Source organism: Pristis pectinata, chromosome 4 (assembly GCF_009764475.1).
Source record: "Pristis pectinata isolate sPriPec2 chromosome 4, sPriPec2.1.pri, whole genome shotgun sequence".
Lineage (NCBI taxonomy): Eukaryota > Metazoa > Chordata > Chondrichthyes > Rhinopristiformes > Pristidae > Pristis > Pristis pectinata.
Window position 1 is genome coordinate 95,805,477 of NC_067408.1, and position 15,843 is coordinate 95,821,319.

The following is a 15,843-nucleotide window of genomic DNA, read 5'->3' on the forward strand; positions in this document are numbered from 1 at the left end:
AAGTGGGCACTTAGATCATTATGTATAAATTTATGTGTGTTTTGGTGTGTGTAACATCCACTGGGAATTTTTCTTGTGCACATTTCTGTCCATGCTTTCTTACGTGAATAATTGCACTTACAGCTCTTATGCTGAACCTGGACCATACAATAACTCTGAAAGGTTCAAGAGCTGCAATCACGCTGTCCCTTAACTTGACCTTTGCCCCCCCATGAGAAAAATTTATTATACAGCAAAGTTAACCTTTTTAGTACCTTTATCAGTTAAATGAAGTGTGTCCTTTTGGTGTTTAAACTTGCTGACTATTTTCTGAGATGGAGATGATCCTAAAAAATATAAATAAAAATATAAAAAAAGAAAATGCTGGCCTTCACCAAATTGATGCCTAATACATGGTAAATCCATAATCTATTCCAATTTATGGAAAATGAGGATATAGGTAATCTTTACACTCTTTACATTAGCTTTGATCACTTGCACTACAAGGATAATACAGTTAACTATCTCGGTATAATTAATAAAGGAGACTATGTTGATGACAGCATTATTGGCTGTGGCCAGGTGTGCAAACATACAGATTTTGTTGATTTTGAAGGATTGTCGTTAACGATCATATCTATTATCATAACTGATAATATTGCAGAAAAATGAGCTCTGTCCGTACTGAGATCAGTTGATAGAAATCGGTTCTTGGTTACGTGTAAAATTTGTGTGTTTGAAAGCAGCTACGCATTGTAATCTCCTCCCTGTTTGATGTCACAAATTACTTTTTGCCCTATCAATAGCTCTGACTCTCAGACCCCATCCCTGAAGTAGTTAACTCTACACCTGACCACTTACCCTCCTACTTAAATCTCTGCCTATAATCAAACCCTCACTGCTGGTTCCAAATACAAAAGGTGCAAGGTACCTTCAGAAAAAAATTAACAGGGGAGAATCATGACTAAAAGATTTTTTTGCATGCTAATCTAACGCCCATCTAGAGCACGCATTTGGGTGCATTGAAATTTCTGGGCTTACACATTCAACAATCCAGCAACCTCATGACATAAGAGCACAAGAAACAGAAGCGGGAGAAGGCAATACAGCTCCTCAAGCCTGCTTATTTATAAAAATGCAGTTGATTGTATGCCTCACTCAAATCTAATTCTCTTCTAAATCTCCAAAAACCCATCCATCTGAGCCTAAAACATACTCAGTGACTGTGCAACCACAGCCCTCTACAGGTAGAGAGCTCCAAAGACTCTGCCTAAAGAAAAGTCTCTTCATTTCACTCCCATCCTGATCCCCCCTCCAGAGGGATCAGGTCTCTAGTTCTAGATCTATCTCTAGATCTCTAGTTCTAGGTTCTCCAGCTCAATCCTTCTCAGTAGCTACACTGCCAATCCTCCTCATTTTGAGCAGAGGTGAAAAGCATAGATAAGGAATAGGATCCAATCGTGGAAGAGGAACAGCCCAAGAAAAGAAAGACAGCAAGGAGTAGGAGCAGAGGGAATATGAGGTGCACAAAGCACAGATCCAAAGTAGAGCCAAGATCAGGAACACAAGATAAGATCATCGGAAACTGAGGCAGAAACTGCAGAGGTAATGACAAAGTAACATTAGAGCCAGCGCGGAGAGGAGGATTGATAAGGCAAAGACCTATCAGAAAGAAATAAAATATTTTTTTACTTAAAAGAATGCCTATTGATAACCCTGGGTCAACCAATGAATTTGTGTGTGGAGGAGGGGGGGGTGGGGGCAATGCTCACGTCTGGGCTCACAGCCATCAGTTGATTGTACAACAAACAAAGTCAATACTGGCAAGGGCTAGTTCCTTTGAGAATTACAGTTAGAACCAAGACCATGACACTGTGGATGGATCCGCTAGGTAGGACTGAATGGAAGAAGGTTGAAAAAAGCTATGGGGGATTAATGAGAAGGAGAATCAATTCTGTTCCCCAGATGACGTCCCAGAAATGGACTGTTGCATCCCTGATGTCTGAGGAAAGACCTAGCTTACAAATCAGATAAATCTCACTTCATTCAATTTAACTCTAATGCTCGCCTCTTGTAAAAGGGAGGTGGATGAAAGATCACATTGAGGAGCAGTTTATCCATTACAATCAGGCTTGTGGCCAATCTGGCCACAGTTACTGTGATAGCACTGACTAGTCTTGTTGGAGGGAGCACTGTAGATTTCAGGTGATAGACTGGTCGGGTCAAACGTGCAAGGCAGATGTAATTCTGGACTTCACCCAACTTATCCAATAACCCAATCAAGGCAGGAATTAGTTATTGGTCCCCCAATGCTACCAATCTGAAATACTCATCCAGATGTTTAGTGATCTACCCCTCCATACCACTAACCTCTTCTGGACCTAGCATCAGCCTAAGCTCAGTTCTGTTAACTCTTGCATGTTGTGAATGTCTCCTTCTTCTCTTTGTTCCACTATTGGCAGGCATGTCTTCTGGTATGTAGGATCTCTGCTCTGGCATTCCCTTTCTAAAGTCATCCGCATCCTTTTCCTCATGCAAGACCTGAATCTTTCTTCAACTAGCTAAGCAAAGACAAGTCCTATTATGCCCTTGTAAAGGACCATGGTACTTTCTGTAAATAATGGAGACATAAATACTTTGGGTCCTTTTTATTCCCTTTGGGGCATTGGTGTAAAGTAACTGAATATGTCTATTTAAGATGAAGTAGTACAAAATCAAACCACTGCAGATACTGCAAACCTGAAATAAAAACATACTTAATGTAAATATTTGTCAGGTCAGGAAGTACTTGTGGAGTGAGAGATAGAGTTATGTTTCACAAGAGATGTTGCAGATGCTGGAATCTGGAGCAACAAACACAAAATGCTGGAGGAACTCAGCAGATCAGGCAGCATCTATGGAAGGAAATAAACAGTCGGTGTTTCGGGTCAAGACCGTTCATCAGGACTGGAAAGGAAGAGGGCAGAAGCCACAATAAGAAGATGATAGGTGATAGGTGAGTCCAGGTGAGAGGGGGAGGAGGTGGGAGGTGGAGGGGGGGATGAAAGGGAGTGATGTAAGAAGCTGAGAGGTGATAGGTAGAAGAGGCAAAGGGCTGAAGAAAGAGGAATCCGGTAGGAGAGGGCAGTAGACCATGGAAAAAAGGGAAGGAGTTGGGGAATAGATGGGCAGGTCATGAGTGCAGGGGAAGGGAAAGAGAAGGGGTGAGTGGGCCACAGGAATAAGGGAAAACAAAAGGGGGAGGGGTGGGGGAAGGGGAGGGGTTACCAGAAGTTAGAGAAATCAATGTTGAGGCCATCAGCTTGGAGACTTCCGAGGCAGAATATGAGGTGTTGCTCCTCCAACTTGCATCTGGCCTCAACGCGGCAGTAGAGGCAGCCATGGTTAGACATGTCAGTGTGGGAGTGGGATGCAGAATTGAAGTGACTGACCACCAGGAGATCCTTGCTTTTGTGGCGGATGGAGTGAAAGTGCTCAACAAAGTGGTCACCCAATCTGCGTCGGGTCTCACTGATGTAGAGGAGGCCGCAGCAAGGGCACCGGATGTAATAAATAACCCACTCGGATTCACAGGTGAAGCGCTACCTCACCTGGAAGGTTATGATTCAGTTTGATAACCATCCATGAAAGGTCTTCATTTTGAAAGGTTAGTTATGTTTCTTTGCCCAAAGGTACTGTCTGACTTGCTAAGTGTTTGCAGGGTTTCCTGCAAAGTATATAAGCAGCATGATGTGGCAATTACTATTACTGAAATATAATGGCAATGAACAGTAAAACCATAGCCAATACATGGCATTTCTACTTCTGTACATCAAGATTAAAATACCCCCTGAATACTTCATACCCTCTAGTCCCACCTTTATCACATTTCTGTTGCTCAGTGGATCCACTCCTATTCTTCTTCTTTTTCCTTGTCACTGTTGTGTTCTTGCGATCAAAGGTTACTGGACTGTATTGTGGAAGGCTGTTGAATTTCTTTTCAAATTCCTGCTCTAGATTCCCTAAGCTGGAAGGAAAGAAAGAATTCTCAAATCCTGGTTATCATCAGAAACCCGGCCAAATCATCAAACCTCAGTAGTTTCTCCCTTAGTGAAGTTTCTCCAAGTGAAAGAGTTCCAGGTAACAATGGAGTTCTGTTGGACTCTTTTTTGTGGACTATTTACCTTACTCAATGCATGATCCATAATGCACTTAAATGGTAGTGTGTCCCGTCATACCGACTTTGCTGCTTTGCCATAGCTGTTTAGCTGAGGACAAATCCGATTAGCAAAATGGGATGCTTTCACCAGTCTCTCTTTGCTAAGTTACACACAATAATTATAGAAACATAGAAAAACTACAGCACATTTCAGGCCCTTCAGCCCACAAAGCTGTGCCGAACATGTCCCTACCCTAGAAATTACTAGGCTTACCCATGGCCCTCTATTTTTCTCAGCTCCATGTATCTATCCAACAGTCTCTTAAAAGACACTATCGTATCCGCCTCCACCACCATTGCCGGCAGCCCATTCCATGCACTCACCACTCTCTGAGTAAAAAACTTACCCCTGACATCTCCTCTCTACCTACTCCCCAGCAGCTTAAACCTATGTCCTCTTGTGGCCACCACCTCAGCCCTGGGGAAAAGCCTCTGACTACTTACCCAATCAATATCTCTCATCATCTTATATACCTCTATCAGGTCCCCCCTCAACCTCCGTCGCTCCAAGGAGAAAAGGCCGAGTTCCCTCAACCTACTTTCATAAGGCATGCTCTGCATTCCAGGCAGCATCCTTGTAAATCTCCTCTGCACCCTTTCTATGGCTTCCACATCCTTCCTGTAGTGAGGTGACCAGAACTGAGCAAAGTACTCCAAGTGGGGTCTGACCAGGGACCTATATAGCTGCAACAATACCTCTTGGCTCCTAAATTCAATTCCCCGATTGATGAAGAACAATACACCATATCCCTTCTTAACCACAGAGTCAACCTGCGCAGCCGCTTTGAACGTCCTATGGACTTGGACCCCAAGATCCCTCTGATCCTCCACACTGCCAAGAGTCCTACCATTAAGACTATATTCTGCCATCATATTTGACCTACCAAAATGAACCACTTCACACTTATCTGGGTTGCACTGCATCTGCCACTTCTCAGCCCAACTTTGCATCCTATCTCTGTCCCTCTGTAACCTCTAACAGCCCTCCAAACTATCCACAACACCCCTAACCTTTGTGTCATCTGTAAACTTACTAACCCACCCCTCCACTTCCTCATCCAGGTCATTTATAAAAATCACAAAGAGCAAGGGTCCCAGTACAGATCCCTAGGGTACACCACTGGTCACCGACCTCCACACAGAATATGACCCTTCAACAACCACTCTTTGCCTTCTGTGGGCCAGCCAGTTCTGGATCCACACTGCAATGTCCCCTTGGATCCCATGCCTCCTTACTTTCTCAATAAGCCTTGCATGGGGTACCTTATCAAACGCCTTGCTGAAATCCATATACACTACATCTACTGCTCTCCCTTCACTGATGTGTTTAGTCACATCCTCAAAAAATTCAATCAGGCTCGTAAGGCAGGACCTGCCTTTGACAAAGCCATAGTTTACAGATACTGGATTATTAAAACTATTAATGACAATATGAAAATAATAAGGAAATACATTTAGAGAAGTTACTGGCAATAGTAAAACATAATAAAACACTACAAGAATTTTTCTAACCCTAAGCCAAGCTCTGATAGCAAAATAAGTTATGGTAGACATACTTTGACACATTCTAGATGGAGGGTCATCTGACAAAAGAAAGAACTATTTTCTAACAGTTGACCTTCAATCTTGTAGCTAAATATCACATAAAAAGAGATACAAGTTTGAGCTACAAGCAACCGAACAGAGATTGATAGTGCCACAATGTCACTTTTTTCAAGACCCACTGAAAATCAAATTCCAGCAATGCTCGCTTCATAACATTATTACTTACAAATTAGATACAAGCAATTGCTCAGCACAAAAATCCATATGCTGAATGTGAGTGAATGGCAGGCAGGCTGCCAGGTTAATTCCCTAATAGTAGTGGAGAAGAAAATTGGTTTCTTACCCAAGAGCCGATTCATCTTTCTGTTTCAATTTCTTCAACTTTTTGGTTCCACTGCTCCCAACATTTGAAAATGACCAATCTTCCTCTTTCCAACATCCTTCATGATCAGAGGAACCCCCTTTCCCTGAAGCTTTCTTGCCTGAAAGCATTATAAATATATTTCTGTACCAGTGAAGATGTGGAAATTACAACCATATCCACAATGTTAACTGATAGAAAGTCATTCCCATGTTACTCTGGTTCCTTCAAAACCCAATGTTTATGTTCATTATAGATCTAGCTTAAATCTCATTGAGGCCAACATCTAAGGTTTTTTTTATGTAACTGACAGCTGAAGTACAGGGAATTATAAGGTTAGGAATTTGAATATAAATATTCCAACCAGTAAATTAGTTTGACATTTCATTAGCAATAATATATTCAATGGGAAACATCAATTACATCTATTCCTTTGCATTTTTGACCTGAACTTATATAGTTTGGTCCAAGATCTGCAGTGCTCATTCGAGCAAAATGCTGGTGTAATAATAGCTAACCACACGAATCACAGTAATTGCCAGTAACTGCAGCTGCCAAGCCAGCACAGACCAAAGCATGATGGACAAAATGCGCCCCTATACAAATGGATTTTTTGTTTTTTCTCCCCCCAGTTACACAAGATGAATTATTAAAGCTGGTACGTTCAATTCCTGCATGATGATGACAATGTGTTTAAGTAGGCACGTTGTGTTCTGCCAATTGTCCTAATGTCGGGTTACCTAAGGTATCACCAGAGGTGAAGACAGACCTCTTTTGTGCATTTCTGCAGGAAGGATGTTAAAGCCCTTGATAGGGCTGAGAGGAGGTTCACAAGTATATTGCCAGGAGAACTGCAGCTACGAGGAAAGGCTGACTAGACAGGAGTTTTTTTTTGGAACAAAGGAAACAAATCCCTCAGTATTATGAATATCTAGATACTGTGCTTGTTGTCTAGAATAGTCCTTGAACCCATAACCTTTAGACTCAGAGACCTTTTATTTATATGTATGCCACTTGTAAAGGAGTAAAACATCCCAAACATATTCACAGGGGCATTATCAAGCAAAGGAAGCTGTACAAGATCATTTGGGAACTTTTAAGCAAAAACTTAGGTGATCTTAAAATGAGCAACACACAAAGGAGCTGGAGGAACTCAGCAGGACAGGCAGCATCTGTGGAGAGAAATAGACAGTTGACGTTTCGGGTTGAGACCCTTCATCAGGACTGGAAAGAGGGGAGACAGCCAGTATCAAAAGGTGGGGGGGAAGGGCTGGAGCAAGATCTGGTGGGTGGTAGGTGGATCCAGGTGAGAGGGTGTTTAAAGGAGTGTTTTCTATCTTCCAAATGTTGGCTCCAGCCTCCAAAAAGTAAATTATTTTGGCAATCTAAATAGTAAAGAATATTTACTGAATTATTTACCAGGACAAATTTGTGCATATGGTATGGCATCCAAATTGTTCACAACATTACTATTTTCATCTTGCTCCAATATTTCTTTCCTTTCAAAGCCACAGAGTAATCGTACTGATGCGACAGCAAGTTCCAATAGGCTATTCAACCACAGTGGAATCTGATTAAACCCTTATTCAGCATTTGCATACACTCAAGGCTGCTGACTAGTGGATAGTTATCACGAAAGGCAGAGCTGGCAGTATTTTTCTTTGTTCTCCACTTTCTGGTTATTCCTCTGTTGAGTGCCCTAGTTGAAACTAAATTTCCTTGGTTGATATATTTCAAAGATAACGTCACCACTTCTGAATCATTAACAGATTCCAGGACAGAGCCTAATACAGCCACAGTACATCAATGTTCCACAGAGCCCTTATAAACTAATTTTTGCACAGAAACCATTACTATGGAAATCTTTGCAATGCTGCCACCTATGGACAACAAACTTTAATTCTATTGAATTTCCCTGTGACCTAAATTAGTCATCAACGACGTGAATGAAAATTTGGGAGTTCTAGTGAATTAAGTTCCAGTTTATATAGCTTTTTGAAGAAGCAACATTAGGATCAAAATAATTATGAAACAAGTGAATTTTTGTCAGGTTGAACTGAGTGAAAAGGGAAAGTAACGGCATCTCAATCGGGCTGGGGTGTGAGGCATGGGTTGGAAAGCAGGGATGGGGATGATTAAACAAGAATTCTAGGCTGAACTGAGAGGAGGCAAAAGGAAGGACAAGAGTCTGGGCGGGGTGGATTAGGGAAGGAAGAGTTCATCTGTGAATGGTACAGTGTAAAATCTACATTGGCTCAAGGTGAACTGCAACTTTTTGCGTTGTGGCTAGGCTTGGCATGATGCAATTTCTAAATTGATTTCACCCTAGGCTCTGAGTGATGAAAATATATTTTCAGCATTAATAATTGAAATTCATTTAAACAGAAACCATCAGACAACCCATTCAAATTGAACAGAAAGCCTGAGCTTTTATTTGTATCCATCAAGTCTTTTTTCTTATGAATTTAATGCTGTTGCCAAACAAGCACAATGATTTAAAGGAGATAACATTTATATTGTTGATTCACGCATACTTACATTTTTATGTGTTGAAATGCAACTATGTAATGTTATGTTCCTGATAAATTGTTTGCCCTACCTTCCTAATTTTGAGCAATCCTGAAATTTCTGATCCATTAAAATCAAATAAGTATAAATCCCAAATTTGTTAAGAAATAGGAATTGATTTCCACAAGCCTAACTATGGCTGAGGGTTGGATATTGCAGAATGACTGTTGAGGTATAAAACTATCAGTTTACAAGTGGCACTCACTAAGCTGAACTACATTTATTGATCAAAATATATACAGAAAACACTTAAGATTTTAAGATATTGAAATGATTAACACCTGCTTTTTAGGCATTAATCACGTACCATTTCTGGGCGAAATAGTGCCCCTCACTTCTGTGTGCAATGCATGCTAGTGCATTTGATGGTTTCTCAGTGTCAGATACTCATCTGACATGCCACCATTCCAGTAACATCCATTTTCAATAACATCAACATGAACTGGAGTTCAAAGTTACAACCTACAACCATCTGGAACAGTCTCTGTACAATTAGGAGCACAATGTGCTTGTTTGTTATTTTTTGTGGTATTTAAAGGAACACTTTGCTGACATTGGGAGAACTGACTGGACAGCTTCAGAACTGATGCAGGCTGCTCAAACACCTTCCAAAGACCACAGAGTGTATTAAAATAATAGTAAGTGTTTTACCCAGCATTTAACTGCTGAGATGCTTATTCAACAGATGCAGTGACAACACTGGCATCACTCCATTACCGGAGGTAGCTTTATAGCCATAAATGGCCATGCAGATTTGGTTGGAGACCTTGAAGCGGGGGACAAAGAATTGCCATCTGGGAAGCGCCTACTCCCAAAATCTTCAGGGACACCGCATCCTACCTGGGCCTCTCTGACAAACAATGTACTTGTGGCTCGGGTTTTCCAAGGGCGTGTGAAATGTTGCAAAGGAAGACCTTTGCCACATTTGTTTGCACCTCAACTGCTCTCTCATGGAGGCCAAGATCACGATGAGCCTCACCCTCCTGGCCACAGGATCTATACAAGGGTCTATGACAGATCTCTGTAAGTCTCCCAATTTGCTGCTCAGTGAGCAGAGAGGTGCTTTCATCTGCTTTGATTTTATTGAGAACCAGATGGCATTCAATGCACTGGGATTTGCCACTATTACTGGCAGGCAGCCATTGACTACACTTGGGCCCATTAGGGCTCCCATTAAGAATTTTCATCAACAGGTAAAGGTTTACACTCCTTCAATGTTTAGGCAGGATTAAGAAAAGCGGGAGGAAGGGGATATTCGCTTGGCATCCACAGCTTCATCTCTCAGATAAGCAGAGATGGCAGATACTATCCACGTGGGATGTGAGAGACACCCTTGTAAAGAGCTGCGTTTTGTAGGCCCAATGCAAAGCAAGTGACCTCTACACTCCAATCATTACCACCAACATGGTAATCAGGCAAGGTATTTAGCTGACACATAATAATCCTTCAGATGCTTTACAGGTTCACCCTGAATAAACAATTGAAGTAATTGAATCTCAGTTTTCAGTGGTTTGCAGCTCATCCTGATATATCTGTGTTGCTCTATTAAGTGGGGATTCTCATACCCGGAAGAGACAACTGGAGTCACCTCCTGCTAGGCTCTTCTAATGGCAGCCTTGGCAGATCTCCTGGCCCTCTCTGGTGCACAGGATCTCCAGCCTGTCATGTAACTCATCGACTAGGCCTTTCAAATCACTTTGAGTGTATCTGGGATCTGTCTCCCTTCCTTGTGGTACTTCATTCCTCCATGGCAGCTACAGTATACATTGCTGGTGTTCCCCCACCATGGGGAATATGTCATTCAGGGCTGACACCCTTTTCAGTCTGATGCATAGGAAGTTGTCAGAGATTGAATTCAACAGTGTGGTCTTGATGCAACCATTTCAATGCATCTTTCAGGGGGCAAATTACCCTAGTGCTGTTTCCAATGTCTTTCCATCAACCTTATGGCATTTTGCAGTGGACTAGAATTAGTTAAGCACTTAATGCAATGACGGATTGCTGCATTGAAAGTAGGCGAAATCCAGCATATACTGCTAACCCAGAAGATCTCCACAGTTTTGTTATTTTAGTTCTTTTAATTCTACATCCTTACTCTTTTGAGTTTCAAGATGCAAAGTCCTGTAAGAAAACTATGACCATCAAACGTACACATACTTTCATGGTGTAATGCAAGAACCCTAAAAATTGCACCAGAAAACTATGGTTTGGAACCTCTTCACTTACCTCTGTCAACGTTAGCCCGTAAAGATGTCAACATGCCTTCTGACACTAAGGTCTTATAAAGGGCACCTTTACACGCTCGTTCTGATTTTCTGGACCCAGAAGCTTCTGTTTTTTTATTGATTTCCTTGTTTTCACCTTTCACTTCGCTTAGTGCATTATGGGAAAGTAGTTGATCAGTTACAGGAAACGTTTCAGTTTTGATGGGGCTGGTGGTAATCTTCTCAGTATCAGAAACCTTTGAGTGTTTGTTGAGTTCTGAAACCTTCTCAGCAGGTAATTTTATTGATTTTGGTTTAATCTTTTTCTTTGGTGGGCTGGAGACAGAGTGTAACTGATTTTCAGTTGACTTTGCTGAGCATCGTCCACTTTTTACTGGACTTCCTGAAGGCTTTTCAGTGCCCCAGTCACCTTTAGCCACAGCATCTATAGTGTACATTAAGCTATCTATGTCAGACTCTGATGATTTCCGTTTCTTTCCACTTTTTTTAAATGTCTGTTTATCAACTTTGGTAGATTCAAGTTTAACTTTTTTCTTCTTCTTCTTCTTAATTTTTTCACCTTTGTTAAGACTTGTCATAGAATTGTCAGTTAGCAAAGACAATGGTTTTTCATTAGCAATCCACTGCCTTGGTTTAGTATCAAAGTCATTCTTTGTACCTATTGCAGAATTAACAGTGGGGACCTCAGGCTTATGTCCATCTTCCAAGATAACTGTAGAAGACTCAGTCTTCACTCCTTCTGTTACCAACCGGTCCGAACACATCTGAAGCAAATAACACAGTGCAATTAAACAGAATTTTCAGAAGAACATACTAGAATAAGCAAATCTTTCAATTCCTCTTTTAGATAATGGAGGATAGCATGTGATTAAAACTGTCAACTCTGTTGGCTATATTCTTAGCATTTTCATCAAATTTCCACTTGTCCTAGCTAACAAAATAGCTTTTATTCAAATTGCTTATTATAAAACCTAATAAATAAAAATATTCAAAATAGAAAAGATACAAATTTGAGTGCAAATATGACTTTTATTCCCCCCAGAACCACCCTCCCCACCCCTCCTCCTCTCCTGATTGTTCACTGTCTGATGGATTAATCATTAATTTATGGAGACACCATAATCCTGGAAGGTTGGCAAAGCTATTTGTAAACAAACAGCAAAGAGGCTGCCAGTATTTCTAGTTAACACCATGGTAACAGCAGTGTATTTTATTAGCACCACTGGAACTATAAAATTTAAGTTTAAACAACTCATGGCCAAATGTCAAATGGCATCTTCCTGAACTTGGAGGATATGGGACGGAGCTCTGAAACGTGTGGTTCACTGTAACAGGAAAAATAATTAATTGCCGGAGTCATTATCAAGTGAAATACCTATTTAAATTCTGAACAGGACGAAGAACAGGGTCTTTATCCTATCATTTGGCTGAGGTTGGACTAAACACATCTCAAGCCCTTGTGATCACAGATGAGTGAGGTCACAAGATGTCATCCGCAGGTGATGAAATCTGATGCCTTATTATACTCTATATATTCTAACACACTTTAAGTCGGCAAGTACCAGGGAAAAAAGTATTGACTGTTTAAAATGCATCAAGTTTACTTGACTTTGATAGACGAATTTAATACATTTCAAAGCAATCCAACATACCACTGATTGCAAAGTACTGTGATTTTATTTAAATTTGCTTTTGTACAGTCAAGAGTGTTTGACTGTCCTTGTCATCAAGAACACATGCATGTTCTCACTTGACCTATGCAGCTGATAAGCCTCAAGGCTGGGAGGTTTATATACTGACAGTTCTGTTTTATTTTTCTGTAGAACTATTTAACAAGTTGTTTTATTCACTATAAACTCATCATTCCAGTGGCCAGAGCAAACAACTCCAGCAGTAGCTTGTAGAAGTACTGGGACATTTATTGAATTAAGTATTATTCCAATTTCAGATGACATACCTCTGCTAACTGAAACAATGCTGAATTCCCACACTGCTTTGTCGAGTCAGGAACCCCTGGCTGTGCTGTACTGGAGGAAATCTGCATGAAGAAAGAAATGACTTTCAGATTAACTGTCATATCCTTTATTATAATAATTACATTTCTGGGGCTGGGAAGAAAGAATTGAGACCAATGTAAAATGTATTTTTTGTTATGAGTACTTGAACATTAGTTCTGACTAAATCCATGCTAAATATTGAATATTGTCAGTAAGAACCCTTCATTAAGGGTAGAGTTATTGTCAGCTACTTTAACAGTGACTTCCCAGTTCTGCATGGAAGATTGTAAGTAGTCAAATGTTCCTATTTAACACATGACATCCAGTTAAAGGTGATTACACAAGCTTAATACATTCTCTGTACAATACAAAACAGAAAATGAGTGCCAACACTAAGTTATACATGAATTATCAGAAAAAAAGACACCCATCATCTAATATAACTGAAAGGTGGGGAGAGCTCTCTCTAACTTAAGATAGTGAAGAATGTCTGACACCAATGTAGAAAAGCTTCATCTGCAGAAATAACTGTTTGTACAACAACGGAACATGACTATTGCAATCTGGCACAATCGACACAAAGGCCATTCCACACTGGTATCCGCAATTTTGCCTAAATCAATGAACATTGTGTTGGCTGGTAGCAGGTCATCTTTAGTGGAAAATATATATATTGCCCTTTTTCTGAGGATAATCCAGTTGAAGGATACACGTAGAGTCAAGCACCATTTTTGACTGGTCACAAATCCCAGGCATTGGGATATTTAAATTGTCAATTAAACTTGAAAAAATCCATAAAATCTTTGCAGTTTTATATATAAAAAGTATTTGAATGTAACATACATAAAACACTAATGAGCATTTCTAATATGTGACAATAGATCTGCTACCTGTAGTAAGACAAAAAACACTAAAGGCCTTGTATGTGGTGGAATAGGAAATAAGTAAATGAGAACAGAGAGTGTTTCTTAAAGTGAAAAAATGTTAATCATTCCCCAGAGAAGAGCAATATCCTGTGTTATGTGAAATGATAAATAGTGCGTGATTTCAACAAAATGACCATATTTCAATATAATGGATCTGCAACAGGAATCAGGAATGCAGATGACCGTCGCAAAATACTGTACAATTTACAAGAAATGACGGCAACCAGTTTATTATCAAGATGATAATTTGCTCATTGAGTTAAGCTGTAATAAAAACTATTCTTCTGCCACCACAAGACAAGCTTTCCTTTCAAGATTACTAACAACTTTGCTTATTTTCATTGTCTTTTAAGTTGTGGGGTATAAAGCAAAACTAACAAAGCAAGGAACACAGCAGCAATGCACATTTAAGTGCAGCAACCTTATTAAACTAGCTCAAGTTCTGAAAGCAATTTATGCCCAAGTTCATCCTGTCAACTTACCTCCTTGGCTGTTAAGGCATGTTCTCCTGCTAAGAGCAGCATGCTGAGTCCTCCCATTTGAGTGGGATCTATCAGTAATGAAATATATGTATGCATTAGTCATTCCTGAAATAATCCCATGACACTATCAAAAATAACTATAATTTAAACAATTAACTGTTACCCAATTAACAGCTACAAGTTCATCTCCATACTGTCACCTAGTAAACAAAAAATTATTGTTGTATTGTTACAATATACTACCTTGAACAAATATTTTCCTGACTGCTCAGTGGGTAAATGGACTGAAGGTCTGGATTCTGAGCTATATACATTTTCATCCCATCATTCTTTTAAGAAATATATGAATGTTTCAAAAATACAAATAGAAACCTGCAGTGCAGGCACTGTTTTGTAGTAAAAGAGATGATGCAGATAGGTATCTTTATTGGTCACGTGTACATCGAAACACAGTGAAATGCATCTTTTGCGTAGAGTGTTCTGGGGGCAGCCCGCAAGTGTCGCCACTCTTCCGGCGCCAACATAGCATGCCCACGACTTCCTAAACCGTAAGTCTTTGGAATGTGGGAGGAAACCGGAGCACCTGGAGGAAACCCACGTAGTCACGGGGAGAATGTTCAAACTCCTTACAGACAGCGACGGGAATTGAACCCGGGTTGCTGGCGCTGTAATAGCATTATGCTAACCGCAACACTACCGTGCCTGCAAGACTAGTCATATCATTGCCAGAAAAGAATGGGGGGGTGGGGGTTAAAAAAGCCACACCCAAAGATGCAGTTATATTGTGGTGGAAATGCTTTGGGTAAATGTGCTCTTTTATGCCCGATAGATGATGGAAACAAGCACAATGTTCCTCAGACAGCTGTTGGGACAATGTTCTGTTGAAAATGGGCAAGTCATCATCACGACTCCCCATTAAGAACCAAAAAGGCCTTAACTGTAATCCGCATGTACATGAAACCATTAGCGATATCATCCCCTCACTGTCAGACCCTCCGACAACAGCTGGGGAGGGGGAGGGGGGGTTTGTCCTTTTGAGTTACACTGGAGTAGATCTTCACTTTCTGATTAAGGTCTACCCTTGTATTTGAAACTGCATGGTTTCTTAAGCATCTTTGTGTTCTAGAATATTTCAATCACAATATCAGCCATACATTGCATGCCAATTAATGTCACTGCTGTGTTCCCAACGGCCTCCCTGCGTATGCATAGGGAACCACACCACAATCTCCCACTGTGCATGTTAAGTGCAGAGTTGCTGATTGCAATTAGCCACTAGTTTTCACATAAAGTTCTATTCTGTAGGGCATTAAGTCCTAAGCTACACAACAGAATTCTAGTCGAGGTGCCAAAGCAAACATCTGAATTCAGTTTTTATTCCTTCTCCACCCCTTTTTTAAAATTGGCTTCAACATTATGTGCATGTCACAAAACTGATTTTCAGTTTGACAAAGAACATTCTCCAGTAACTGTCCAACAATCAATTATTTCTAGATCAACACCTCATAAAAAAGACAAGAATTTATCAGAGTAGTGAAGGAAAACTGGGAACAATGAGCTTT

General features: G+C 40.5%; 1 protein-coding gene across 3 annotated transcripts in view; it reads right to left on the minus strand.

Annotated features, from left to right (window-relative positions):
• LOC127569346 (HMG box transcription factor BBX) overlaps positions 1–15,843 on the minus strand; it is a 121,974-nt gene that overhangs the window by 4,610 nt on the left and 101,521 nt on the right. For 2 of the 3 annotated variants that reach the window (XM_052013902.1, XM_052013903.1), the window contains 6 exons: positions 14,282–14,349; positions 12,834–12,914; positions 10,878–11,640; positions 6,066–6,204; positions 3,837–3,985; positions 255–326 (listed from right to left, as the gene is read on the minus strand). In XM_052013902.1, coding sequence (XP_051869862.1) covers positions 255–326; positions 3,837–3,985; positions 6,066–6,204; positions 10,878–11,640; positions 12,834–12,914; positions 14,282–14,349 — 1,272 coding nt within the window. The remainder of the gene's footprint in view (positions 1–254; positions 327–3,836; positions 3,986–6,065; positions 6,205–10,877; positions 11,641–12,833; positions 12,915–14,281; positions 14,350–15,843) is intronic. The other variant, XM_052013904.1, reaches the window with a different exon arrangement.